The sequence below is a fragment of the Epinephelus fuscoguttatus genome, linkage group LG1, assembly GCF_011397635.1.
Source record: "Epinephelus fuscoguttatus linkage group LG1, E.fuscoguttatus.final_Chr_v1".
Taxonomy (NCBI): Eukaryota; Metazoa; Chordata; class Actinopteri; order Perciformes; family Serranidae; genus Epinephelus; species Epinephelus fuscoguttatus.
This window is the reverse complement of record NC_064752.1, coordinates 25,643,918-25,670,538: the sequence shown is the minus strand read 5'-3', so window position 1 is coordinate 25,670,538 and position 26,621 is coordinate 25,643,918. Positions and strand designations below refer to the sequence as shown.

The 26,621-nt window shown below is 40.0% G+C and overlaps 2 protein-coding genes across 2 annotated transcripts; both read left to right on the top strand.

Annotated features, from left to right (window-relative positions):
- Nucleotides 1-1,915: 1,915 nt before the first annotated feature.
- LOC125894229 (solute carrier family 2, facilitated glucose transporter member 11-like) lies at nt 1,916-17,984 on the top strand. The gene is made up of 12 exons (XM_049585501.1): nt 1,916-2,007; nt 3,373-3,471; nt 5,693-5,853; nt 7,370-7,494; nt 7,580-7,709; nt 7,809-7,957; nt 9,796-9,983; nt 10,576-10,686; nt 12,925-13,026; nt 13,717-13,792; nt 14,642-14,769; nt 15,739-17,984. Exons 1-12 carry the CDS (start codon nt 1,984-1,986, stop codon nt 15,946-15,948), a joined length of 1,503 nt encoding a protein of 500 aa, XP_049441458.1. The 5' UTR covers nt 1,916-1,983; the 3' UTR covers nt 15,949-17,984.
- A 652-nt stretch (nt 17,985-18,636) lies between these two features.
- Nucleotides 18,637-26,343, top strand: LOC125894235 (solute carrier family 2, facilitated glucose transporter member 11-like). Its single transcript, XM_049585514.1, has 12 exons — nt 18,637-18,843; nt 19,319-19,417; nt 20,284-20,444; nt 21,891-22,015; nt 22,106-22,235; nt 22,499-22,647; nt 24,120-24,307; nt 24,411-24,521; nt 24,797-24,898; nt 25,203-25,278; nt 25,360-25,487; nt 25,590-26,343. Exons 1-12 carry the CDS (start codon nt 18,823-18,825, stop codon nt 25,782-25,784), a joined length of 1,485 nt encoding a protein of 494 aa, XP_049441471.1. The 5' UTR covers nt 18,637-18,822; the 3' UTR covers nt 25,785-26,343.
- The last annotated feature ends 278 nt before the right edge of the window (nt 26,344-26,621 follow it).

Here is a 26,621-nt window from a genome sequence, read left to right as displayed (position 1 = left end):
TTTTCAGTTATTTCACCTTTTTTTGTTAAGTATATAACTCCACATGTGTTCATTCATAGTTTTGATGCCGTCAGTGAGAATCTACAATGTAAATAGTCATGAAAATAAAGAAAACGCATTGAATGAGAAGGTGTGTCCAAACTTTTGGCCTGTACTGTATGAGTACAGAGGAGGTAGGATTGAGCTTTTGAGAGGAATGTTACATTTAGGAAAGACATTCATTTTCCGTAACCACTTATCCTCTTGAGGGTCACAGGGGGGGCTGGGGCCTATCCCAGCTGACACCAGGTGAGGGGCGGGGTACAGCCTGGACAGGTCACCAGACTATCACAGGGCTGACACATAGAGACAGACATCCATTCATGCTCACATTCACACCTACGGCCAATTTAAAGTCACCAATTAACCTGCATGTCTTTGGACTGTGGGAGGAAGCTGGAGTACCTGGAGAAAACCCTCGCTGATAAGGGGAGAACATGCCAACTGGGGCCTTGGGATTAGAACCAGGAACCCTCTTGCAGTGAGGCGACAATGCTATCCACTGCATCACCGTGCCGCCCTATGGAGAGACACACCAACTGAAAATATACTGTATGTAGGTATGATTGTCCATTGTCACTGTGTGTTTGTTAAATGGATGGATGCAGTGACAGACTCACTAGAAATGGAAAGATCAGTCCAGTGATGAGGATGTTGAGCCACATCATGGAGCCAGCGGTCATGTAGGCTGCTGACTGAGCAGTCTGAAGATCTCTGCAGGCAGGACACCAGTTGCTCCAGCTGGGAAAAAACAAATATATTGATCATCACAACCTTAGAAATATCAAGGGGAGATACTTCAGGTGAACACATTTTTCATGCTCTGGTCAGTTTTGAGATTTTGGGCTATTCTGCTTCCATAACATGACTTTTTTCCAGACAAGTAGACAGAAAACATTCATAATACACAGTAAAGGTTTTATTTCAGATTTCTGTTCTGGAGATGTACGCAAAAAGTTTAATTATATAATGCTCAATGTGCAAATTCAACATGTACCCTAATATGTAAAATAAATGTCTTAATGTAAATAATCAGCTGGGGAAGTTTCATGGTGATATCTGTCAGTTGAAATGTTTACCCTATTCACATGTTGTGTCTTATGTTTGCTCTGTGGAATTTCATGATGCATAACTTTAAAGGCCATTTTTTCTCATAATCTGAGCCAAAAATCTCCACTTCAGTTGCACTTACACACATCAGACTTTACAGTTTTATTCCTGTCTATATTCTAAAAGTTTTTACTCAGGGGTTTGTCCATATAGCATTCATAGCCTGATTTATCTAACAATTTATTCATAAAATTGCTGTTGAAAGTATGTTCTAAATGATGGAGTGATAAATGGACATAATTCCCTCAGTATGAATCTTTGACTCTAATATGTCAACAACATGAAACATTCATTTTGAACCTGGCTTCATCCAATGCACATATATATGCCAATATATCCAATAGTGTATACAAATAAATGCACATTTAATATATAAAACCTAATTTGCGCATTTAAAAAAATCGTTCATGATGGAAAATAATGGTAATCAACTTGACAAGTTCATGTAGATGTTGGTCTTTTTTCCCACCCATATCACCTGTTGTGTCTCCCCCTTAAGGATGAAAAAAAATATTGTCTAAACTGCACGTGTAGTGTGCAGCTCATTTATATCTCACATGTTGACAGTTATCTTTTCCTGCATCTGTTTATATTAAGTAAAGCCCCACGTGTCTGCATCCCCTTTACCAGCTCAGTGTTGGGCCACATGAGCGTCCACCTGCTGTTTGCACAACTGCAGCCAATCACAAGAGGCCGCCACACGCACGCTCTGAGTATAAGCGCGTGCTCGAGGAGGTGGTTTGAAGGATCGTTATTGAGGAGGTGGGGCGGGCTGAGCTCACTTCATCAGGTCACCTCTGTCTGCAGCCTCTTCACTACCTCCTTCGGTGAATCATGTCTCCTGCCGCTACACCGAAGGTAAATTAGCACTTTTAGGTTTCAGTAATGGATCTGTCAGAGTTTAATCCCCTCTGAGTTTGATCTGAGGAGTCGGGAGTGTTATGCAATACTTCAAGAAAAGCTGAGTTACCTAGTGAGTGTAGTTTATGTGAGGTGCAGCGCTATCTGAGGACGATTATATTTTAATGTGACTTTATTTTACACATGACTTTGCATTGGTAGTCTGAGAATAAGTAGCAACAAAACAGCTGTCATCGTCAGGTGGAATGTAACTAAGTATTTGTACTCAAGTACTGTGCTTAAATGCAGTTTTGAAGTTCTCCTATGCTACTGTATATTTCTGCTTCACTACAGTTCAAAGGGAAATATTGTACTTAATATTATTATAGGTTAAACTACCAAGCGGTATATAAAATAGAGCACCAACTAATGATTATTTTCATTGTTGATTATTTTCTCAATTGATCTCAATTGTTTGGTCTATAGAATCTGAGATTTATTTATTTATTTTTTTAATGTTGAACAGTGTTTCTAAAAGCCCAGTATGACTGAAATTGAAATTTCTTGTTTTGTCCACAACCCAAAAATACTCAGTTTACCGTAACGAAAACAACAGAAAATATTCACATTTAAGAAGCTTGAATCAGAGACTGTTGACTGTGTTTTTCTTAAACAAATTATTCAGACCAATTAATTATCAGATAGCTGGCCAAATTAATTTAGTTTAGTTTAGTTTAGTTTAGTCATTTTCTGACTAATAATAATAACTAATAACTAATAAAACTGAAATACACTGGTAGATAGACAATAAATAAACATAAACAAACAAGTTAATGCTTTTTTTTAGCATTATAAACAAAAAACTAGCTGACAACAAATTAATTTATCGTTGTAGCTGTACTATAAAGTAATGAAAATTAGCTCCGCCTTTACCTGCTCTAACATTAAAGTACACGACTATTAAGTAATGCAACATATATTATTCTGCATAATGAGTAGTTTTACTTTTTATACTTCAAATATATGTTGATGCTAAAACAGTTGTACTTTTACTTGAGCCTGATTTTGAAAACTGGACTTTTACCTTTAATGGAGTATTTTTACACTGTAGTATCCGAGTATTTGCTCCACCACTGATGACCCTGCAGAAAACGTGAATGAATGTGCAGACTAAACTCAGAGAAGAAATATTAGGCAATCATTGTCATATATTGCAGGTGTAATTCTAATACTGTATCTCCAGCTGCATGTTGTGCGGTTGTTTAAAACAGATTACAGATTTACAATGAAACTGATCAAAAAGAGGAGATGGTGTGATTTTAGCAAACAATAGGCTGCTTGATACATAAATGTTTATAATCTACTGAACATCTGTATCAACAGAGCAGTGTTCTGACATTGGTGCTAATGGTTGCCTCAGCTTCCATTGGAGGAACTCTACAGTATGGCTACAACCTCGCCATCATGAACGCTCCGACTACTGTAAGTTTTTGACTCTAACTGCCAAATTGTGTGCATGTGTGTGTTTAAGCAGAGGCAGACTGTGTTTCCAAGCTGTTAAAATATAGGTACATATACCTTATTTACTCACTTGCAGTGTTTAGCAAATATTATTGTCGTCAAATGTTGACTGTCTCCTTTGTTCGGCCTTGTTGTCTGTTTTAGCTTCATGTCTGTTTCTGTGTAAGTACAATGAGAGCACCAAAAACTGAAGTCATTTTCCTTGCATGTGTTCACATGAAGCTGATTCTGATAAGGCGCTGTGGGAGGAGTGTTCAAAAAGAGTTAAGTTACGTCTACCAGTGTGCACAAACATGAACACTGTGGTAGGGTGACACTGATGATATTTATGTGTAAGTGTAGTTTGTGTGTGTGTTCCCTGTTGGAGCTTCACACCTTCCCTGGGAACCAGACGAATCTGCGAGCTCATGTTTTATTTGCTCTGGCAGGTGTGTGTGGTTCCGCGCTGCGCTGGACAGATTTCCAGCAGCCTGATCACAACTGTTTAAATGGTATGGTTCGTGTTTTAGACGAAGAACGTAGAGCTGGGCTGTAAAGCCAATTTCACATGGTGACTAAACTTTGTCAATGCGACTTCCGGGTCTGTCATGTGATGCCACTGGGCCCAAAAGACGTTTCACCATAGACTTAGATTGTAAAAGAGATGTCTGTAAATCAGCAGATACTTTTTTAGGTACATCAGTTTCCCAGTACGAACGCTTAAATAGACCTTGTTTCAATTATTATTTCCTAAATGTTGTATATCGGCAAAATCCAGATTTATTAGAGCTCAAGACCGATTGGTTGGAAAGCAGGACACACTAGTGCTCGTGCTCCATGGATCCATGGATGTGGAAGATCCAGGCAATTTTATACTTGGAAGTCTATCTGTTTATTGGCTTTAAGTGCCACTGAGCGACTTTCATGAGAATGAATAGGGCCCCTTTTTCAATGCTGTTTCCATAGGCATTTTCAGAAACAACCAAGATGGCTGCAGCTGATGTGGAACTTCCTGTTGAAGCCAATATCATGGTATTATTTTGAAGAAAAACAGTCAGTGTTATTTAAAACTTTTCCTTGAGACAAATGATATATTTGTTTTGTTGTTTATATTTGTTTTCTGACAGGATTGTGCAAAAGTTTAATATACTAACCATAAATGTAAATTTTTGGAAGGAGGGGAGCAGGAGACAGGTGGCACGGTGGTGCAGTGGTTAGCATTGTCGCCTCACAGCAAGAGAGTTCCTGGTTTGAATCCAGGGTGGGGGAGTCCTTCTGTGCAGAGTTTGCATGATCTCCTCGTGTCAGTGTGGGTTTTCTCCAGGTACTCCAGCTTCCTCCCACAGTCCAAAGACATGCAGGTTAATTGGTGACTCTAAATTGCCCGTAGGTGTGAATGTGAGCATGAATGGATGTCTGTCTTTATGTGTCAGCCCTGTGATAGTCTAGCAGCCCGTCCAGAGTGTCCCCCGCCTCTCACCCAATGTCACGTCCCTCTCAATAGTTAGAACATGTGCATTTGTCCCACCCAATACAACATGAAACAGCAGGGGACTTTTATTAAAGACATTGACACCATAAATGCAGAAAAGGCACAAATTGGTGCATAAAACTTTACAAGAATGCAGAAAATTTAGTGTTAGATGCTCAGAATTTTCTGGTAGAGGACTCTGAAGTCTTCTATTTCATGTGTGTCACCCTAATATTGAAAGGAAACCTACACTCTTGATCCAGCTCATAATATAGCAGCTCATCTCTGCACACTGTCGTCCACTCGTCGTTATTGGACACTCAGCACTACATCACATGTTAACAATCTACTGATAACACCAGTTCAAACTGAGAGGCTCCAGACTGATTCGCAGTTGTGATTTGGTCTGGTAATGTCAGGCTTGTGCAGACCAGCATCACTATTATTTCACATTTGGGTCACAGTGAAAATAAAAAACAAGAATCAGGATACTTGTGTCTTTGATTAGTCATTCCTATTTTAATACATCTAATTCTACTGTGATGTAAAAACTAATTCTAGTTTGACTTCTTAATGCTGCAAGATTTAAGTCAAGCTTCTCCCCACCAAAATGTAAACAGACAGATGACCTGAGGTAATGAGTGTTAGTGTTAACTGCTGCTCTGTGTATTCGTGTGTGTTTGGTTAACTCAGTGAGACTTTAATGGTTGACCCTCTTGTCTTTTCTGACAGTTCATTCAAACATTTGTCAATGAAACCTTCCTGGAGCGCTGGGACATCCAGCTGGAGGACTACCAGGTGACTCTAGTCTGGACAATCATTGTCGCCATCTTCTCGTTGGGAGGCTTTGCGGGGGCTCTTATCGCAGGACCTATGACCATACGCTACGGGAGGTAATATAAGACGCTGCATCGTTCAGCTCTATGACATTTTATGGATGCCACGTGCAGAAAGTGAATGATCAAGCTGTTGATTTAGTACATGCACATGAATGAATGAATAAATGAAGAGATTGTTAATTTACATTCCTCTATCACTCGTGTGCGTGAATATGACCTGGGATTGAGTTATGATCCTCAGAGAAACACATAGGCTAAACATCAATCATGCTTGCACACTCCATCTATCACTGTAATTCACTCTTAAGAATTAGGTTGGTGCTGGTCAGGTCACAGGTCACAATAAATATATATTTGATTTAAAAACTAGAAGTAACACCTTATGGTCGTCTGTGAAAACCTGGAGGCATCACACACATCAATTCAATATCTGACCAAATGTCTCCTCCTCTGTTTCGGAGATATGATGTTGAGTAACAGCCAGGAAAGTGTTTTATGCAGAACATTATGATGTCACAGTGAAGTTGACCTTTGACCTCTCGGATATAAAATGTCATCATTTTATTCTATTAGACAGTTGTGTAAAACTTCGTCTAAACTAACATAAGAATTCTAAAGTTCTGGTCAAAAATGTGTTTTGTGAGATCACACTGACCTCGACCTTTGACCTTTGACCACCAAATTCTAATCAATTCACCACTGGGTCCAAATGGATGTTTGTGCAAAATCTGAGAAGAATCCCTCAAGGCCTTCTTGAGATATCGCGTATACAAGAATGAGACTAATGCAAGATCACAGTGACCTTTGACCTTCAAAATCAAAAAATCCGGTTGTTATTCAGGTTGTTCTGGAGATATCGCGTACACAATAATGCACCGGACGGGGTCACAGTGACCTTGACATTTGACCACCAGAATCGAATCACTTCATCTTTGAGTCAGGTAGACATTTGTGCCAAATATGAAGGAATTCCCTCAAGGCGTTCTTGAGATATCACGTTCACAAGAATGGGGTGGACAGACGTAAATATTTACATACAGACAACCCAAAAACATAATGCCTGTTGCTGGCTTTTGCCAATGTAGAGGCATGAAAAAAGCTAAATGATTTCCTGGGCACTGTAGTTTTTAGCAAATGTTATTCAAACAGGCGTAAATAATGCATTTACTGGGCACTATTTACAGAGGCGGATGAATACTCATTTATTCTGTAGTGGTTTTTATGGCAGCAGGACAGTGTATGCAGGATTGACTTAAAATAAACTACAGTGCCTGTGTTTACTGTAATAAAGGAGCATGTTACTCAGTGTAACACTGTGTGCAGCTGATGTTTTTAATGGGCTCCTCTATGACACAGAAGAATAAGATGTATCAGGCTTTAACTCCACAGATAAAACTAGTAGGATTGATTCATTGCTGTTCTGGGGTTATGTTTGTGATTTTTATACAATTACTCTACCAATATGGTATCTCTGCAATATAGCCAATGGAAGAATGAATGAGTGACTAAAACTCTTGTTGACCATAAGTTGTTTGCAGTCTGTTAATGTTGTCCTCTTTTCCTTCTCAAGGAAGAAATGCCTGTTGCTGAACAACATCTTCCTGATGTCTGGAGCACTCTTAGCTGTGACAAGCAGAGCCGCCAAGTCTTTTGAGATGATCATTATCTCACGTGTCCTCGTTGGAATAAATGCCGGTATGTCATTTGTGTCACTAAGGGATCATGTTTGTGTTCAAATACCTGTTAAAAAACTTGATGAAGGCTGCTGTGTGTTTTGCAGGGATTAGCATGAATGTGCAGCCCATGTATTTTGGAGAAAGTGCCCCAAAGCACTTAAGAGGGGCTGTGTCACTGTCATCAGCTGTGTTCACAGCATTTGGTGTTGTGTTGGGGCAGGTGGTCGGACTCAGGTATGGACACGGTTACACAAGTTTTTGTCAAAATAGGATAATCCTTTACTGCAACGTCCACAGTAACACACAGTAACACTGTGGATTATTTATTCATAGAGAGATTCTGGGCAGTGAGCCATGTTGGCAGTATCTACTTGCCAGTAATGCCATTCCTGGCTTCATCCAGCTCCTGACCCTGCCGTGGTTCCCAGAGAGCCCCAGATACCTGCTCATCGACAGAGGAGACAAGGAGGCCTGCATTAACGGTGGGTACTGTGATATGTCAGCCAGTAGTGGAAGGTTAATAAGTATATTTTATACAAATACTGTACTTGATGTACAGATTTAATGTACTTGAGTGTCTCTATTTTATGCTACTTTTTACTTCTACTTAAGTACATTTGGGAGAAATATTTTTTTACTCTACTAGATTTATCTGACAACTGCAACATTTTACATTATATCACCATACTTTATGTATAATATATTACATGACAAATTACAGCACCTATTTGGGGCCCTTGCTCACCTTTCAAATGTCTATAAGCAGTTTCACAAAAGAGACATTTCCTTTCTAAACTTCTCAGATGATTTATTTACAGTTATTCTTTTACAATTGCAAATGTTTAACAATATTTACCTGTATGTTGCTGACTTAACTCAGCAACGGGGGGCATGGTGGTGGAGTGGTTAGCATTGTCACCTTCCTGGTTCAAAGCCAGGGTGGGGGAGCCCCCCTGTACGGAGTTTGCATGTTCTCCCCGTGTCAGCGTGGGTTTTCTCCAGGTACTCCAGCTTCCTCCCACAGTCCAAAGACATGCAGGTTAATTGGTGACTCTAAATTGCCCGTAGGTGTGAATGTGAGTGTGAATGGTTGTCTGTCTCTATGTGTCAGCCCTGTGATAGTCTGCTGACCTGTCCAGGGTGTACCCCGCCTCTGGCTCAGTGTCAGCTCGGACAGGCTCCAGCATAACCATGACCCCCAACAGGATAAGCAGTCACGGAACATGAATGATGAACACGGAAACACACCTACATCACACAATTAGCCAAATAGCTAATATAACATTTTTTTCTCATTTCCTGTCCCTTTAATCATCTCACAACGCTCCAGATTTATCTTGTGATCTTTTTGAGGGGGCTCAACCCATTGGTTTGTAGCTACATAACTAAACTACTTAACTGTGTATAAAGTATTTAAATTAGATCCACCAGCTACAACATTAAAATGTTACGTACACATTATTGCATCACCAGTGACAATTGAATAATGTCACATATAATAACACATAGGTCACGGAGGCCATTATACTGCAACATTAGCACCATTACTGTTGATACTTTGAGTGCATTTTGCAGCTAATACTTCTGGAGCCAGTTGAACAAAGCACCTTAAGTTTCCTCTCTAAGTATGACACTTAAGGCTTACATGAAATACCTCGCTAACAACAGACTGGAAAGATCTCAATGCACAAAACAGTAGAGCAATCATTCATTATAAAGGGGCTTGAAGAAGGAAGTCACAAACATAAACTGACTTCTGGTGAAATTTAAAGTGTCCATTGGGTTCTCTCTGTCGTGGAGCACTCATATCAGGATGCTTTCATTTTTCTCATTTATCTCCATAAACTCATCCATGTTGCAGTTAAGATGGAGTCAGAGGTACCTTATGTTTTTGTCCTTACTTTGGTTACTAAGGTTCTTTGTGCAACGGTTTAACAAACTTTAAGCAATTCCTTAAGTATATGACTAAGGTCAAGCGAAAAACTTAAATCCCTAAGTAAACATTTTAAGGAAACCTTAAGGAGAAGACTTGAGGATATTTTGTGTACCTTTTTTTTTTCTTTTTTTTTCAAGGAAACCTTAACTCGGACTTTAAGGAAAATCTTAACTTAAGTTTGAATGCAGAACTTTTTCTTGTGATGTAGAATTTTGTCATTTTTGTATTTGTTCTTTTACTTAAGCTAAGGGTCTGAGTCCGTCACTGCTGTCAACTCAGCACATGAAATCATATCATACATGTTTTATATATATGAGATGAAGCAGAGAATAACAAACCAACAAATCTCAGTTCATTTAAGTTGTGTGTTTTTTCCTTGGTCAGCTTTGAGACGGCTGGCAGGCTGTGAAGCCCTGAGCAGTGAGCTCGAAGAGATCCAGCAGGAACAGGCTGAAACCAAAGGCATGAGGGCTCGGCAACCCTGGGAGCTTTTTACTGATCGCTCAGTGCGCTGGCAGCTTATCTCCGTCATGATCATCAGCAGTGCCATGCAGCTCTGTGGCAATGACTCGGTAAGAGGCATGATAGTGCGTTGTGTGTCTCTGAAAGTGTAGTTTGGTGAAAATATTGTATAGCCCACGGGGATCAGTGTTACTGACACCGAGCTACAGTAACAGTATCACATGTTCTTTTGGCCTCTGCCATGTCAGAAGGTTGATTAGAAATTTGAGATGATCCATCAGCGGTAAGGGTCGTGTCTGGGTTTCTTTACGTTCCTGCAGGTTGTATTAATAATGCATACTGGTGGTGGAGCTTCGTCCCTCGCTGTAAGGTGCACTGAATAATGTGTGACGACAGCTTACAGCTTTGAATGTGCTTTATGTACTGAAAGGTTTTGTTGTCTCTTTGTCATTTCTATATGAGTTAATAACACATCTAAACTGATATTTTCAGAGCTGCAACAAGTTTCCTTCTCATCAGAAAATGCTGACTAAACTTTCAAGGCTTTCAACCACGTGCTTGGCAGTTTAAGGGAGGGCAGCAGGGTATTAACATAGTTTCTCTTTGTACCAAACACTGGCTAAATCCACTTATTAATAGTTGAAGCTCTTGTAATGATACTGGACAGCACTCTAATGTTTTCCCATGCTCTGTTTCTTTCAGATTTACTTCTATGCATCATATGTATTCAAAGAGGCCGGAATATCTGCTGATAAAATCCAGTATATCACAATTGGCACTGGCACATGTGAATTCACAGCCTGTATAATGTGTGTAAGTATACGTCAGTAAAGCTCATGTTATGTAAGTGGCTAGAGGCAAAGACAGACTGTTGTTTGAATTCCTCTTAAAGCTTTAACACAGACTGAAGGACTAAGAACAGCCGCTTGTACTGTGCATACAGCATGTTGTACATTTTATTTCACAGTGTTCAGAACACTCAGACGTATGATGTTCCAGCTCAGTCTCATGAAAATATGTGAAATGACGCAAACTCTCAATAACACATTGCGTAGCGGTGGGCACAGAATGTTTTAATATTACGTGCTGGCAACATGAAAACAGTGTTAACGCAAATCCAATGAGGATATTTTGTCATGGTGGACTCACTTTATTCGTGAGGTGAGAAGCGAGAAGTGAGAAGCGAGAGGGTCCACATAGGGCAGGTAGTTACATGACTTCACGGACTCTATGTAACTACGCCAACATGTCCTGTGCGTAGGTATTTTAAATGAGCCTGGTTCAGTTCCAATGAGAGGCTAAGTTTGCGTGATAACTTTGGGGCTAACTCACTTGACCTTAATCAGCTGAAAGTAAGCAAGACACAAGAGCTTGTTTTGGGTCTTGAGATGCTGAAGCATTTATTCACTGACAAATAGTCTGAACTGTTTATACACACATCACTGCACCGCTGCATGTAAATACATATAACGTCATACTCTCCCTCTCTTCCTCTCTGTCTCTCAGCCGGACACTCGCTACACACACAATCGGCACCAAAATCTGCATTGTGATTCAGTCCGGTAGGTACCAGATGTGTAGGAAGCCAACCCTAGTGAACATTGTGAAACTGTCGCAGTTTGGTGAAGTTTAGGGAAAGAAAAACACTGGGTTGGGTTTAGAGAAGAAATACAGAAAAATAAGCTACTTGGTTTAATTTTGGAATATATTTGGTTTAAGGTGGACTGTTAAGTTAGAACAGCTACTCTTATTGTTGTGACAATCTCAGCCGCTCCTAAACAGATAACAGAGAAATGTCTGGCTGCCGAGTCTCTTCTGAGACACTTACTGATCCCAACCTTTATTTTATTTTGCTGTTATTAACACTGTAACCGTTATTTTGTGTTAAATTATTGTAGATGGTTACGTCTTTGTTCATTATCTAAATGTGTTATGGGAATTTGTTTGTAGTGTTGTGTATTTATTTATATTTATATATTAAAGAATACTTTAAACTGTTAAGAGTTTATTTATTGTTAAATGTCAAGTTCAAATTTGCCTTTGCAAGTAAAAAAGACATTTTTTAATGTTGCTGATCGTCATTTTGTGTATTTTGTAAAAATACAAGTACACAGTATAAAGATGCTTCAGGTGCTGGTAACATTCTAAAAGTATCATTTAGCACCAGATTAAAAAACCAAACCCAAACGATACCCAACCCTGACATTTAAAACGTTTATAAAGTGTTTGAAAATGCGGCTGCTCATAATAGACTTTGCATTGGAGTGGTTTTCATGCGGCAGCACGTTTTTTCATGCCCAATACTACATAATTCGTTGTTATGGGGTCGTGTCCATTTCACGTATTTCCGTGAGAATATGTTGGATGTTATGCTAACACGATACAAACACTTTACAGTAAGATATAGACATTTCTGAGTAGCTACCAAGAAATGAGAGAAGAAAGGATCTGGAGCACACTGATGTTTATAGAACAGAAACATGTACTTCCTGGTTGTCTTTGAGTAGACTTTATTTTGTCTCTGGAGAATGTTATGTCATGTTAAAGATATAGTTTTCCATTTCGGGAAATGCACTTTCTTGTTAGGAGTCAGTAGAGATGATTCACACCACTCTCATGTCTGTAGCCTGTGTTAGCTTAGCTAAACACAAAGACTGGAAACAGAGGAGAAACAGTTAGCCTGACTCTGTCCAAAAGTGACACTGTCCACCTACTAACACCTATAAAACTCACTCACTAACAGGTTATATATTGTTTGTTTAATCTGCACAAGTTGGTTGCCTGGCAACCAGGACTGCAAGTTACTGCACCTGGAAAAAATATCATCTGGTACAAAACCCCCTCAGTTTTTGGTAGGTGAATTTGTTATTGTTACTGTTTCCCCTCTGTTTCCAGTCTGTCTGCTAAGCTAACTAGCTGCTGGCACTGGCTACATGTTAACTGCACAGATTTGAGACTGGAGTTGATCTTCTCTCTCATCTTCTCTCTCTCTCTCTCTGCATGAAAGCAAATAGAATATTATATATTCACAGCATATTTTGATGTTTTCAGAACCTGCTGATAGAGCGCAAAGGTCGGAGGTTCATGCTGATGGGAGGGTACATCCTCATGACCATCTGGGCTGTTGTCTTCACAATTGCTCTGTCCTTTGAGGTATTATAAATCAAAGTATCCTCATGCAACAGTTCATATGATATCTTATGAAAAGTCATACACATGGTTCGAGAGGTTTCAAGTTCCAAGTTTCCAGTTTCAAGTTTTGGAAAAGAATCATGGCTGTGCATCACGTAATTTAAAATAACTCAAATTTAACTTTTGGTTTCACAAGGAACATGAACCGCAGCCTCCTGGGTCAAACTCCTGTATTTGTTTGACCTGTCCACCACACTGAATTTCCTCGCTACACTGATTTTGATCCCTCTTTATCATGGATGAGAACTGGATACTGCGCTGGAGGCAGGCCCCCATTCATTCCTATGAAGCCCAAAAATGTCAACTTCCTGGGTGTAAAATTAAAGTAAAGCTTCAAAGTCCTCCTTTGCTCTCCTTATTTGATGAAGGACAGCCCGCAGCACATAGGTCACATGATCACCGCCTCATTATAGGAATTACATTTACATAGGTATAAGTACGAATAGTGAATGAGAACAGCCTGTATAAATCATTTAATTGATCCACTTAATTACCAACATTTTTAACTTTAACAGTGATAAGTCATGCATGTATCTTCAGTTTTCAAGATAAGAGTGATGGTCAATTCTATATCTGTGATTTTTGTGTGATCTGCTTTCTTTTCTTTTTGCTCAGTGTGTATATTGTACTCTCTTCTCCACATGCAAACAGCAACATGTATCGTGGATGCCGTACCTGAGCATGGCCTGCATCTTCACCTACATTCTCAGCTTTGGCATGGGACCAGGTCAGTGTCTGTATACTTTCTATATTAGGATTTTTAAAATGAAAATTTTGTCTCATGACACATTATTGAAATGGACATAAACACAGCCTTCAAGGTGGACCAGTTACAGTTGAGAAACAGTAGCCTAACAACAAGACAAGCTGGCTTTCCAGCCATGTCATTGTCCCTAAATCAATCAAGATTTTCACAAACAAATGATAAGCCATGTGTACTGTCGGCCGCAGCCTGAAATAAGGTGTTGAAAATCGAGTGTGATGCAATCAGTGATGTGATACAAAGACGGCTATCACTAAGTTCAGGGGCCAGTGTACTTCTTACAGCTTGTGTGTTACAGTTGCCATCCTGTGGTGTTCAGAGGATGAGGCACTGAAAGACTACACCTGAGACTGCTGATTAACTAAAACAGCCTACTTTAGATTCCTGTGTCTGTGTCACGTGGGATTTGCCACTGCCCCGCCCCTTTAGGAGGCTAGCGGCTGCCCTGACTCCATTCATTCCAAGGGTACAGATACAGGCTCATACCAGCTAGTACACTGATTTAAATTGATCAACACACAGCTTCACCTGAACTAGGTAGGTGTCATATAATAAGGAAACTGGAAAAGTTATAAAAGTTTTATATTTTTCTTCAGGTTTTAATGGACACCCTGCAGCCAATCAGAATCAAGTATTCACCAAAAAGCTTTAATGTTAATCAATCTTTCATGAATGTGTCATAAAGCAATAGATTACTTATTATGTGTTACCAAATCCCAAAAAAACAGTATGGGTCAGGCTATTATATTGATATGAGTATTTCTAAGGATGTGATGATTAACTCTAATCAATATGTTTGTTTTGTTTCCCCAGCTGGAGTGACTGGTGTTCTGCCCACAGAGATCTTTAACCAGACTGCTCGGCCAGCAGCCTACATGATCGCTGGCTCCATGATGTGGCTCAACCTTTTCATCACGGGAATGATCTTTCCATTTCTAGTGGTCAGTCTGTCACTATATGTCCATCCATCCATGTCCATGTCCATGTCCATGTCCATGTCCTGCAGTAATCATGCATACATTTAAAACTATCAGAACCAAAGTGTACATACACCTACAACATTTTTTTGTAAGACTAAAGAAAGGCAATATTTACAGTAAAAGATTTAGCGCTCTGGCTGGGGACTTTTGTTAGTTACATACCTTTGACCACCAAATTCTGATCAGTTTATTCTTTAGTCCAAGTGGATGTTTGTATCAGAATGTGAAGAAATTCCCTTTAGGTGTTCTTGAGATATTTTGTTCACGAGAATGAGATGAATTCAAGTTCACGTTGACTTTGACCTTTGACTGCCGAAATCTGATCAGTTTATTGTTGAGTCCAAATGAGAGTTTGTGCCAAATTTTTTAAAAAATCCCTTAAGGTGTTCTTGAGATATTGCATTCACAAAAATTGGACAGTACAAATGGAAGGAAAACTTCACTTGGAACATTATGCCTCCAGCTACAGCTACAGCTATCGCTGATGCAGAGGCATAAGAAGTTTTGTATTTTGTCCATTGTTATTGAGGTTAGGTTTTTCCAGTTAATTAGTAGACTACTTGTTACCAAGCATGTTAAAGTGCAAAATAGAAGACTTGTTTGAAATGGGAAAAGAAGAAAAAGACACCCTACAGCACCTCCCAGAGTTCAGACTCTGAAACTGAGGAGAAACGGGCTTTCTATCAGGATGCTTGTGTCTGTGTCTCTGGCCCTATTGATCCTTCTAAGATATGTGAGGTTAAGGCTTTAGTTAATTCATTTCTAATAATATAAATCCTTTTGTAATCCTGCACGTGTATACATATACAAGAATACACAGACACAAACAGACATGCTTTAAGTTAAGATTAAAGCACACACACATTTCAGTTGTCATTTACATCATGTCTTACATCTGTCTGATAGTTGTCCTTTGCCTTTCTTCGACAGAGCGGGTTGAGTGAGTACTGCTTTTTGCCTTTCGCAGCGATCTGCCTGTTTTCTGCGCTGTACGTCGGCCTGTTTCTGCCTGAGACCAAGGGGAAATCTCTGTCGGCCATCACAAGTGAATTCCACAAGCTCAACTTCAAAGGCCAGGACGAAAAGCAAACTAAAGCTCAGTATCAGCTGGGTGAAGTGTGTCATTCCACAGCCTTGTAGACAGACTTTTTATCCTGAAATGCACACGGTCACATCCACTGTACGCCTCACTCTGACCTGACCTGCTTGAGCTGGAAGACGGCCTGTACGTGGCAGTGTCACTTTAACAGCACTGGAAGAAACTTGGATCTGTTTTTACTCCTTTATCTTGAGTTTGTTTTACCTTTTACATCTTCACTTAAGTTTTGCTACGTGATAATCATGAGACAAAACTAATTAAGTCTGCTGTATACTGGCAGTGGATGAGTCAGCTGCTACCTCTGAAAACACATAAAGATGTATCTAGGTATAAAAAACCCACTTCAGCCTAGCAAATGAACAGTAATACATTTTATTAAGATTTTATAATTTTATCTCTATTTCTTAGAATAAAGTTGTCAATCATGTTACCAGTGTTTTTAACAACATGTCCTTGCTGTATCCTCTCATTTGGGAGGTAAAAGGTCAGAGGAAGCTGCACAGCAGGCCTTCCAATTAAATGACCAACAGAGTACTGAGGTCTTTGCTGTGTGGCAGATGATGGACCAAATCAAAGAGAATGTATTAAAGCTGGGGTAGGCAGAAATCTGGAAAAAAAAACAAAAACTCTTTCCCGTCTCTGTCATAAGCCCCTCTCACCAGACGACCAAGGACAGATGCATAGGCTTCACACAGTGACCCAGAGTTATCCATGCACTGATTTATTTAAGCTTAATTCATTGTAGAGCTGCGTTCAGCACATTCGCCCAGCCCTTCCTCACCTTGTTGTTTTTCTCTGCTACTCAGACCACAGAGAGACAACAATCAGCTAACTAGCCACCCCAACGTCCCTTTGCCTCATTCTCTGCCCCTGTTGACTGCTCCCCCTGGAGGAGAGCTGGGTGATGGACTAGCGCAAATCCCCAGTGCTGTTTGTCAAAGCAGGGTGGCAAGGAGTCGGGGCTGTCTGGTTCCCTGGGACTGGGGGTTATGCTGACTGAAATTGAGTTGCTGCGGCTGCTCGATGGGGGTCTATCTCCAGAGCTGCTGCCTGCTCTCCTCCCAACAAGGTGGTAGCAGCGGGGAGTGAGGTTGGAGGACACACTGTGATTCGAGGCTCTAGCTAATGTTAACTACATAAATGTGAACTTAAAGCTGCAGCCATGAGCCTCAGGGTGCTTTCAGACCTAGAGTTTGCTTGGTTTCATCCGAATCAGGGACTAATGTTGTTACAGAGTTGCATAATTGCCTAGAGTTGGTTTGTGTTCTCACGGCAGCATTTACAAGCAGACCAGATCAAATGCCTTGTGTGAGAAAGCTGCTCTTGACTGGTCAGAATTTCCATGTGGGAAAAATCCTGGAAGTAAACAAAACGTTGAAGAAGAGTACACATGCAAGATAAATGCGACACTTTCTAATGTCACAAAGGAGGGACAACTACGCAGGTTGGTTTTAGCGCTGGTCATCGTGGACTATATTGCTATCATTGTTCATTGTATTCAAACCATACAGTTTGAAAACGAGGCGTGGCTCCAACTAGAAAACAATGTTTTGATGCATTGCATGTGCTGAATGTGCATATTAAGGAAGTACAGGAGGAGGTGCACATTAATGATCCTCCAGGACTGTGACATTCTCTTGTTTAACCCAAACAATATGTCACGTGACTGCAGTTGGTTCGGATCGAGGCCTCTCTCTGAAATGACCTGTGATTGGCCTAAGTCTCCCATCACAGCCTAGATTTTCCAAAGTCTAAAAACAGAGCCAAGAGGAAGAGCAGAAGTCTAGTTTTCTCACAGTCCACTTGAATTATAATATGCTCAAAGTTTATTAAGGGATTTCTGCCCCGTGACGCCAAAACTAAACTGCCTACCACATCTTTAAGATAAAAACAAAGTCTTAATTTGCACCTTATTAAATATAAACTGTGTGCGTCAGTGTGCACACCAGTCATTAAAAGAAAAGATACCGTGATGATGAGCATTTATGCATTAAATGACTGAATCTGCAGTTGTTACATGAGTGGAATATGTGAAGCTGTTTATGTTGAATAGTAATGTCTTTGTTTGAATGATCTAACTCTGAGTCAATAAAAGTATCTTATATTAACATTGATTTTCATTTGTGATTCTTCAATGTCATCAGCAACAGGTGCCTTTCATATGTAAAACAGAAATAAAATGATCTGCTTTCCTCTCAGACTGCAAATGTAAAGCACTTTAGACAGTTATGCACATCTGACACAACCATGTTCTTGTGGAGAAGCTTTACAGCCACAAACTAAATTCACAATTGCACAGAGATGTTTAATAAATTGTCTCATTACAAATCAGAGCAAACCAGATAAAGAGGAGTCTTCCTGATTTTCCCAGTCACTATGACGACATTGAGATTATCAAACCTTAAGCAGCCAAAGGAAACATTATGTAACTTTTAGTTTGTTTTTTTTTAATAACCAGATGAGTTGTACTTCCCTCAATGAGTAAACTGATCTCCACATGTAAAACAGTGGAGATGCCTTAATGCGTACATGTACTGCAATCACAGAACTACTAATGATGTACAATGTACGAGCCTCACGTGAGCTCAAATATGCTGCAAATAATCCTCTCATCTCCACACGTGTCACGTGTGTTTTTTTAACAATACCTCCCTCTCTTAATATCTAACTTGGTAGACAGGACACACATGCAGGACTTCCTCTGAACAATCATGGGAATCAACCAGATAGACCAGGTTGGATCTAGCGCAGCGTCTGGTTATCCTCATCAAGCACGTCAAAACATGATGAATCCTGTTCTAACGACATGAATGGGAAGCTAAAGTCTAATAATGAGTAACTGTGTCACTTCATCTTTTATGTGAGCTGCTCATCTCCTGCTCCTGCAGCCAGCATCCAGGGAGCCAGCACGAAAAATGGACAGTGCATCAGGAAAGGTGAGTGCCCACTGTTTCATTACAGCATGTTTGTGGAAGAAGGTTCTCTTTACCTGTGATCCACAGTATTTCTCAGTACTTGCAAGGCAGTTTGTATTTAGAGAGCACATTTCAGTACAAGTATGGAAGCAAGAAATGACCAGCACATACGTGCAGTTCTTTACTTAAGTATCAGTTCTGCAAAATAAAAATGCTTCATCACAAGTAAAAGCCCTGCCAGGAATATTTTGCTGAAGTTAAATTAGCTAAGATACTAACAAGATTACTCAAAGTGTCAGAAGTAGAAAAACAGGCCCTGTGATTGCGTATTACATTGTGTATCATATTACTAATAAGATTTGACTGTTGTAAGTGTTCAGTCTGGAGCTAATCTCATGAGGAATCATATTTTATAATGTCATGATATGATTTACATGTTCAGTTAAACAAACAATGACGTTACTGTACAATATCTGACTTCCACTTTACATTTCAGCTGCAGTACTGGAGGCTTTATCTGCTGTCGCTGGTGTTGGGAATAGGGGGGTCATTTCAGTATGGGATTCAAGTGTCTGTCATTGCTTCTCCGGCAGTGGTAAGATTTCTGTCAGTAAAATGCAAAGAGTGCATTAAAAGTGAAGGTTTGGTGTGTGAACTGGAGCAAAACCCTCTCACTTTACACGGTTTATTTGCCTTCTTCACTCCTCCCTGTGGCGTGTGCACACAGTCAGTGTCAGTGAAGACATCATGTCTTATTTTCTCCCCTTCAGAAGAAGCTACATGCTGTTGCTCTTCCAACAGACCTGAGCAAGAACATTTAATACAGTCAATATTACGCCTTAATATTGTGTCAAATTCCTGTTTGTTGCAGCCACACAACACCAAAGTTGTGTTTCTTATTAATGTAAATGCAAGATAGAATTTTCTGTCAGTAAACGTTGAGAGCATGCCATCTTTTACAGCAATTCAAAGTTTAATTATAGTGCTGAGATTCTCACTTGAACCACATATATTGTTTTATAGGGTGACATGTGACACTTATTATTATTAGTAGTAGAAGTGGGTAGTATTTTTATTACTTTATGAGTGTGTAATGAAAACCACGAAACAAGAAAAACATCAGCAATAGCAGAAGCTGGCCAAATATATTTTTATTTTTGTTGTTGTTGTTTGTTGTATGTTTTGCTGTGTGTCGAGGCCAAAAGTTACAGTTACAGGATAATGATGAACTCTAAAATATAGTGTATCAGTAGCATAAAAAGAGAAGAGTCACAAGATCAGGAAACTGGATGAAAAATACTAAATTAATACATGTGTTTTTCACTGTTGCACATTTTCTAATTAAATTAGAGAGTCTAAATCACCATCACTCAGTCACAACTTACTGATTTCACAGCTGACATCAGTGAGTGTCTGAAGATAACTTTAATATGTCCCTTGACCTCTCCGACCTTTCTGCAGCATGTTCAGAGTTTTGTGAACGACACCTGGTTGTCCAGGTACGGAGCTCCAGTGGATGATTCCACCAGCCAGCTCATCTGGTCCTTCATCGTGGCTGTGCTGAGTCTTGGAGCCTGGGCCGGGGCCATTCACAGCGGCAGCCTTCCTGTCACTTACGGCAGGTGGGACACACACACACAGACACACAGACACACACACACACATTGTGGTTATACATTCGTAAAAGCCATGTCTTGGGTTAGATATGGTTGTTAATTGATAGTTAACACTCAACAATTACATGTTGACATGACATGTCTTGTTTGAACCTTGAACATGAACCTTTCTTGTAATGTGCTGTGCAGAGACTACTTCCTGCTACAAAACTTGAAAATACAATTATTTAAAGAATTAAAAGCTAATTTTTACTAGCGGTAAACAGGCTTAAAACCAGTAACACAAATGTACTCACCAGAAAAACTGAATATCCAACTCCTTGGAGGGTCTTTTAGTACAAAACACACAACAGTTTTAGACACTGAACAAGACTTTTCTTTAAGGTGACCAAAACATTACTATTTAATTAAATTAACTGAAAAGCTACGTCTCTAATCTGTGAGTCTGGGGTCACACCCAGGCCCCCAGGAAAGTCTTGTAGCCAAATTTCCCCAGTGACCACTCGCAGTGTTGCAGCAAAAAAATCCCCTGCAGCCCAAAAAGCATTCTCCCCATAGACCACCACTGCAAAAGAGACGCCTGTAAAACTGATGACTGGACACCTTGAACTGCAAACAAGGTTAATTTATGACTCTGCTTATTATGAATTTTTGATCCATGGAGATTTCATATTTGTAAAACTTTCCTCAAGCCGAGAGAGGTTTTTTTTAAATATCTGTGACATCATCACAATGTGAAGTCTGTGAGCCAAATGGGAACTCTAGGGGAGAAACACTACTGTGCATATTCAGTGGGCTGCAGGCCGTGGAAGAAAAACAGGAAGCTAGAAAACTTTTTTCGGCATATGCACCAGGCAAGCAGTTCTACTGGACTGAATGGACGTCATCTTACGGTCCTGTATCTAGTCTACATCTATAGTAACACCGTGGTTATGTTACCTAGCCAACAGTGTTGCTGTGGTAGGAACTTGTCAACAGATGACACCACCTTTGCCGATGGCTTAATCTGTCATCTTTTGAGAGTGCCACTTGGAACAAACATGAGAGTCAGTCTTTTCAGAGACTAATTTTTTTATATATATATATACTTTATTAATCCCCCTGAGGGGAAATTCATTTTTTTTTTCACTCTTTTTGTCATTAACACACAGGTCTGAAAGACACGCATGCACAAACAGGACCTTTACATGCACAAGGTGGAGAGATGTCAAAGTGAGAGGGCTGCCTTGGTCGGGCACCCCGAGCGGTTGGGGGGTTCGGTGGTGCCCAGGCGGTGAACTGGCACCTCTCCAGCTACCAGTCCATGCTCCATATTTGGTCTGGACAGGGACTTGAGCAGGCGACCCTCTGGTTCCCAACCCAGGTCCCTATGGACTGAGCTACTGCCGCCCCAAGACTATGTCTGTTCTTTTAATAGAAGTAGATGTTGCATTTTCTTTGTTTCCTTTGCAGGAAAAAAGCTCTCTTGATCAACAACGTTGTGGCGTTTGTCGCTGCTCTTCTCATGATCTTCAGCCGCATGGCCAAGTCTTTTGAGATGATCTTGCTGGGAAGGTTTCTTTATGGATATAACGTTGGTACGTGCTGATAAAGTGTAGTATGCACCTTTTCTTTTTGTTTTTGTCAGCGTTCTTTTTCGATCCTCTTCAGCTTGTCTTGCTCCACAGGTCTCGGCTTGAGTGTTCACCTCATGTACCTCGGGGAGAGCTCTCCAAAGAAACTCAGAGGTTTCCTGACTCTCACAAGCTCAATCTTTATCGCATTTGGAAAAATAACGGGTCAGATAATTGGCATCAAGTAAGAACTGTGTGTTGGCACTGTCATATTTCTAACAAAAAAAATATCAAGACAAGTTAGACAGAAAAAAAGCATTTTACTCTCTTACTTATTAAGGATGCCAAGCCAAGTTACAAGTTAAGCATTTACAGTTGTTCTTTCCTGACACCATCAAATACATGTTCCAGACCAGAGTAACATGTAAACATCTTACTAATTAGTCAGGATGAGCATCACATAGTGATGTATAAACCCATCCTAACAGACTCTCTTGTTTTACACAGGGAGATGATGGGCACAGAAGACATGTGGCCGTATCTCTTAGCTATCAGTGGTGTTCCTGCCATCCTGCAGTTTGTGATGCTGCTTTTCTTCCCCGAGGCACCTCGACACCTTTACATTGACAAAGGAGACATTGAAGGCAGCAAAAAAGGTGAGTGGACCAATGGTGCTGCCAGGAGGTAGCCAGGGGGTCAAGAACAATCGCCAAACTCTTATGTGCAATGCCGCTGCCACCTGCACATATGACCAATTAGTTTTGCATCTCGACCCACCCACCAACGCAAAATCAGCAGCCCAACCCGAAACCACAAGTCCTATAATAACCATGCACTGTTCAAATAATTTGGTTAGGCATCATGTTTAAAGTGATCATTTTGGGACATTTCATACATGTGAAACTAAGATATTATATTTTTAAACTAAGGTTAATCAGGGAACACAAGTTAAATGAATACTTTTTGTTTATTCTCGTCATATTGAGCTGCACATCTCTCTTGTTGTGCCTGTTACTAACACACCTGACAGAAGCAGCTATCAAAGTCAGCAGTCAGAGGATCATTACCTTATATTAGATTATCATTCTCATTTAATTTTTATATATTTAGCCTCAACACCCATGATCTGACCTGATTGTTTTGTTTTTTGTTGTTGTTTCTTTGCCAGGAGCAAAACCAGAAATAAAATAAAGACAAAATATCATCCCTGAATCCCCTTTTTTTTGCATCTCACAAAGACATTTCTGCAAGTTTATACACAACAATCAATTTGTCTTTTGCCTAACCTTACTGTGAAGTGAGCTTTCATCCACTACTGATCACCTCCTCCTAAGAAAAATTAAAAAAGAAAACCTGCAGATAGTTCACAAGTCTCCTTGCCTGATGATAGAAGCTCTCTTTAAAATGAGTGGTGTGTTCATGCTGTAAAAAACGTTACACTAAATAAATAATGGACGTAGCTTACATGATGTCACCCATTGGTTTGTGGACTGCCATTTTGAAACCTCGAGTTCAACCTCATCTTGATTTTTTGGAGTCAGAAGTGACCATATTTGGACGAGAGGGTGGAGCTGTGGAGGAGTGAGGGCTAGATCTTATTTATAGACTGTAGTGACGCCTCAGAGACGGACTTTCACTCAAGCGGCCCTGCCCTAAAATATTTGTAACTTTGGGCTTTGATAAAACGTAAACGTGTAAGTTATAAATAAATTCACACCCGTAAAGTTGTCATTAATGTTGAAGTTGAACTGTTTTGGGGTACCAGGCCGTAAACATGTTTATTTCTTCTGTAAAGTTGGGCATTTTCACATGGGGGGGCTCTGTTTTGGAGCCAGCCTCAAGTGGCCATTTGATGAACTGCAGTTTTTGGCACCTCCGCATTGGCTTCACTTTTTTAGCCTCGAAGGTTGCTGCTTGATAAAAAAACAAATATTGGCCTGGATGAGTGTTGGTTCTAATAATGCCTTGTGCATCTAACTCTTTCCTCAGTTTTTACCATACATCTCATTCAGTTATGGCTGATTTACTCCCTGTTACTTTAAGCTTTACAGTTTTGGAGCCAGGTTATCAAACCACAGGATTAAACCTCCAGTTTGATCCAGGATGTGTATGTCCATGTGTTTAAAAGCCTTGCAGTGGCTGTGGCAGGAGGACGACGTAAAGCAGGAGCTGGACGACATGCAGCAGGAGAGAGACAGCACCCAGGGAGAGAAGGCCAAGACTGTGAGGGACGTGCTCTGCTCCCGCTGTGTTCGATGGCAGCTACTGACCCTTATGATCCCCTGTGCTGGGATTCAGTTCTGTGGCATCAACGCTGTATGCTCATCTCAGCTTTAACTTTAATAATATATATGACGTGATCCATTTTTAGCAGCTGTGTTCTGTGTCATGGCCTCTAATATTTCATTCTCTCTCTCAGCTGTATTTTTACGCCTTTGACATCTTCCGTGAATCAGGAGTGCCAGAGGAGCAGATGCATTACTTGGCTATTGGTTTTGGAGCAACAGAGCTCATCACCGTGTCACTGTGTGTAAGTATCTCCTCTGTACAGAAGCTCCGAGAGGCAAGTGAGGAAAAAAAATCTGGTGATCCATTTTCTAAGTCGAATCTGAAGTGTTTTCCCTCCTGTGTTTATGACTTAAGAACGGGTGAAATAAAGGTTTTGTCAGGATAATCTTTCCTATTTTTATTATCTTTACCTACCTGATTGTAAAGACAGTGACTGACAGGAGAGAGACTCCCGTGCACATGGCATCTTCCCTGTCAGGTGAGGAGACTTTATTCAACCTGTGTGTCGTGTGACAGTCTTTCCTAATAGATCGTGCCGGCAGAAAGAAGCTGATGGGCTATGGCTATCTACTGATGGGTGTCACGATGATAGTACTTACTGTCACGCTGTCCATCAAGGTAAATACAGTTTAACAGTGCACCCTTCTCCCTCCCTGTGTGGTAGAGCAGTGTTTCCCAACCTTTTCTTTAAAGGGACAGTTCACACAAAAGTCAAAAACACATACATATTTTTGCTCCTCCCTGTAGTGTTATTTATTAATCTAGATTGATTTGTGTTGGCTCAGCCACCTCCATGTCAAGAACAGTGTCCAGACAACTCATATGCTCTGAATTTCACATACAGCCCCTTTTAGTTTTATATATATATAAAACATTCATTATATAAATTATATATATAATTAATGTTTCTCTTTTTGTGCAGAATCTGACCTCATGGATCCCATATGTGAACATCGGCCTGATCTTTTGCATCATCTGCATTTTTGGACTTGGACCTTGTGAGTTTTCTGTTGCTTGTTCACCTCACACGTAAAACACTTCCCCTTTATTTTTATTAAACGTCTTAAATCTTCTCTAAGCTGGAGTGTCCATGGCTCTTCCTGCTGACCTCTTCCTACAAGCCTGGCGTCCTTCTGCTTTTGTGATCAGCGGGTCCATTAACTGGCTCTGCATGTTCCTTGTTGGAATGTTGTTTGGCTACATTGTGGTGAGATATCTGCTGTGTGTCTACCGTACTTTAAATCTCTATCCTTACATTATGTCAACTACTTAATTATTCAACACTCTGTGTTTATGTGTATCCCTGCAGGACGGACTCGGGCAGTTCTGCTTCCTGATCTTTGTGGCCTACTCCATTTCCAGTGCGGCATTTCTGTTATATTTTGTCCCAGAGACCAAAGGAAAGACAATGGTCGAGATTATGGAGGACTTCAACAAACTGAATTACAAGAACAAGGGCATTGACACCGACAGATCTGACATTGATCTTGCAACTAAATTTTAACATTAAAATATATACAGCACACATCATTTATCACCTGTGACATTTTTTGCAACTGAAATTGAATTTCAAGACACAATCATGCGATTTATTGTTTCATTCAATGTAATCATAAATGAGTGTGTTAACTGTTAGAATGACCATCTACCAGATTATTAGGAACACTGAAACCAGATCATATACACACACAGTGCTGACGGTAAGAATGTGAAGTCTGTAAATATATTAACATGGAAAATAAAACATTTGTAAATTGTGTTGGAAAACTGTCTCTTGTTTCGTACACCGCTCACAAAAAAATAATAATATGGGAACCCTCTTTGGAAAACAAACTCTTTTTTTATTGTTTTTTTGTTTTTTTTTTTAAATTTTATTTCATCATGAATAATTTATTATAATTGTTATTGTTGTTTGCATTTTCTAATCTTTAAAATGTCTGACATAATACATAACAATAAGCTGTGTGCTTTCGATATTCTTCTGGATGAGAACACAGTTGCTCCCCAGTTCTTATAAGGTATTTGAAAATTAATAAAGATATTACTGGAAATACTGCAGTAGCCAGTGTGACTGTCGTACTATTATATCACTAGATTATTATGACTCATGCATTAACATAAAGCAGGATGAAGCAGTATTTTGGTGTTTTGGCCCCGCTGGACCGTTGCAAAGAGTATTCTGATTACTCCTGAGTGACAGAAACGTTAGCATAACTAATAACTTGTGAAGCTGAGCAAGAACAGTGTGCAGCGTCTTCTCTTCAAGAAAAGCGGGTGTGAAATATGTGAAGATTTTAGGTACAAATTTTCCCCAAAAAGCCTGCAAAATCTTGGAGCCATA

Bases quoted from the DNA above. Each gene is read 5' to 3' on its own strand.
- LOC125894229 (XM_049585501.1), top strand. From the start codon at position 1,984: ATGTCTCCTGCCGCTACACCGAAG. The intron at 7,710-7,808 runs GTATGGACACGG...ATTTATTCATAG, and splicing joins GGGCAGGTGGTCGGACTCAG to AGAGATTCTGGGCAGTGAGC. The intron at 13,793-14,641 runs GTCAGTGTCTGT...TTGTTTCCCCAG, and splicing joins CAGCTTTGGCATGGGACCAG to CTGGAGTGACTGGTGTTCTG.
- LOC125894235 (XM_049585514.1), top strand. From the start codon at position 18,823: ATGGACAGTGCATCAGGAAAG. The intron at 20,445-21,890 runs GTGGGACACACA...TTTCCTTTGCAG, and splicing joins CTTCCTGTCACTTACGGCAG to GAAAAAAGCTCTCTTGATCA. The intron at 25,279-25,359 runs GTGAGTTTTCTG...ATCTTCTCTAAG, and splicing joins CATTTTTGGACTTGGACCTT to CTGGAGTGTCCATGGCTCTT.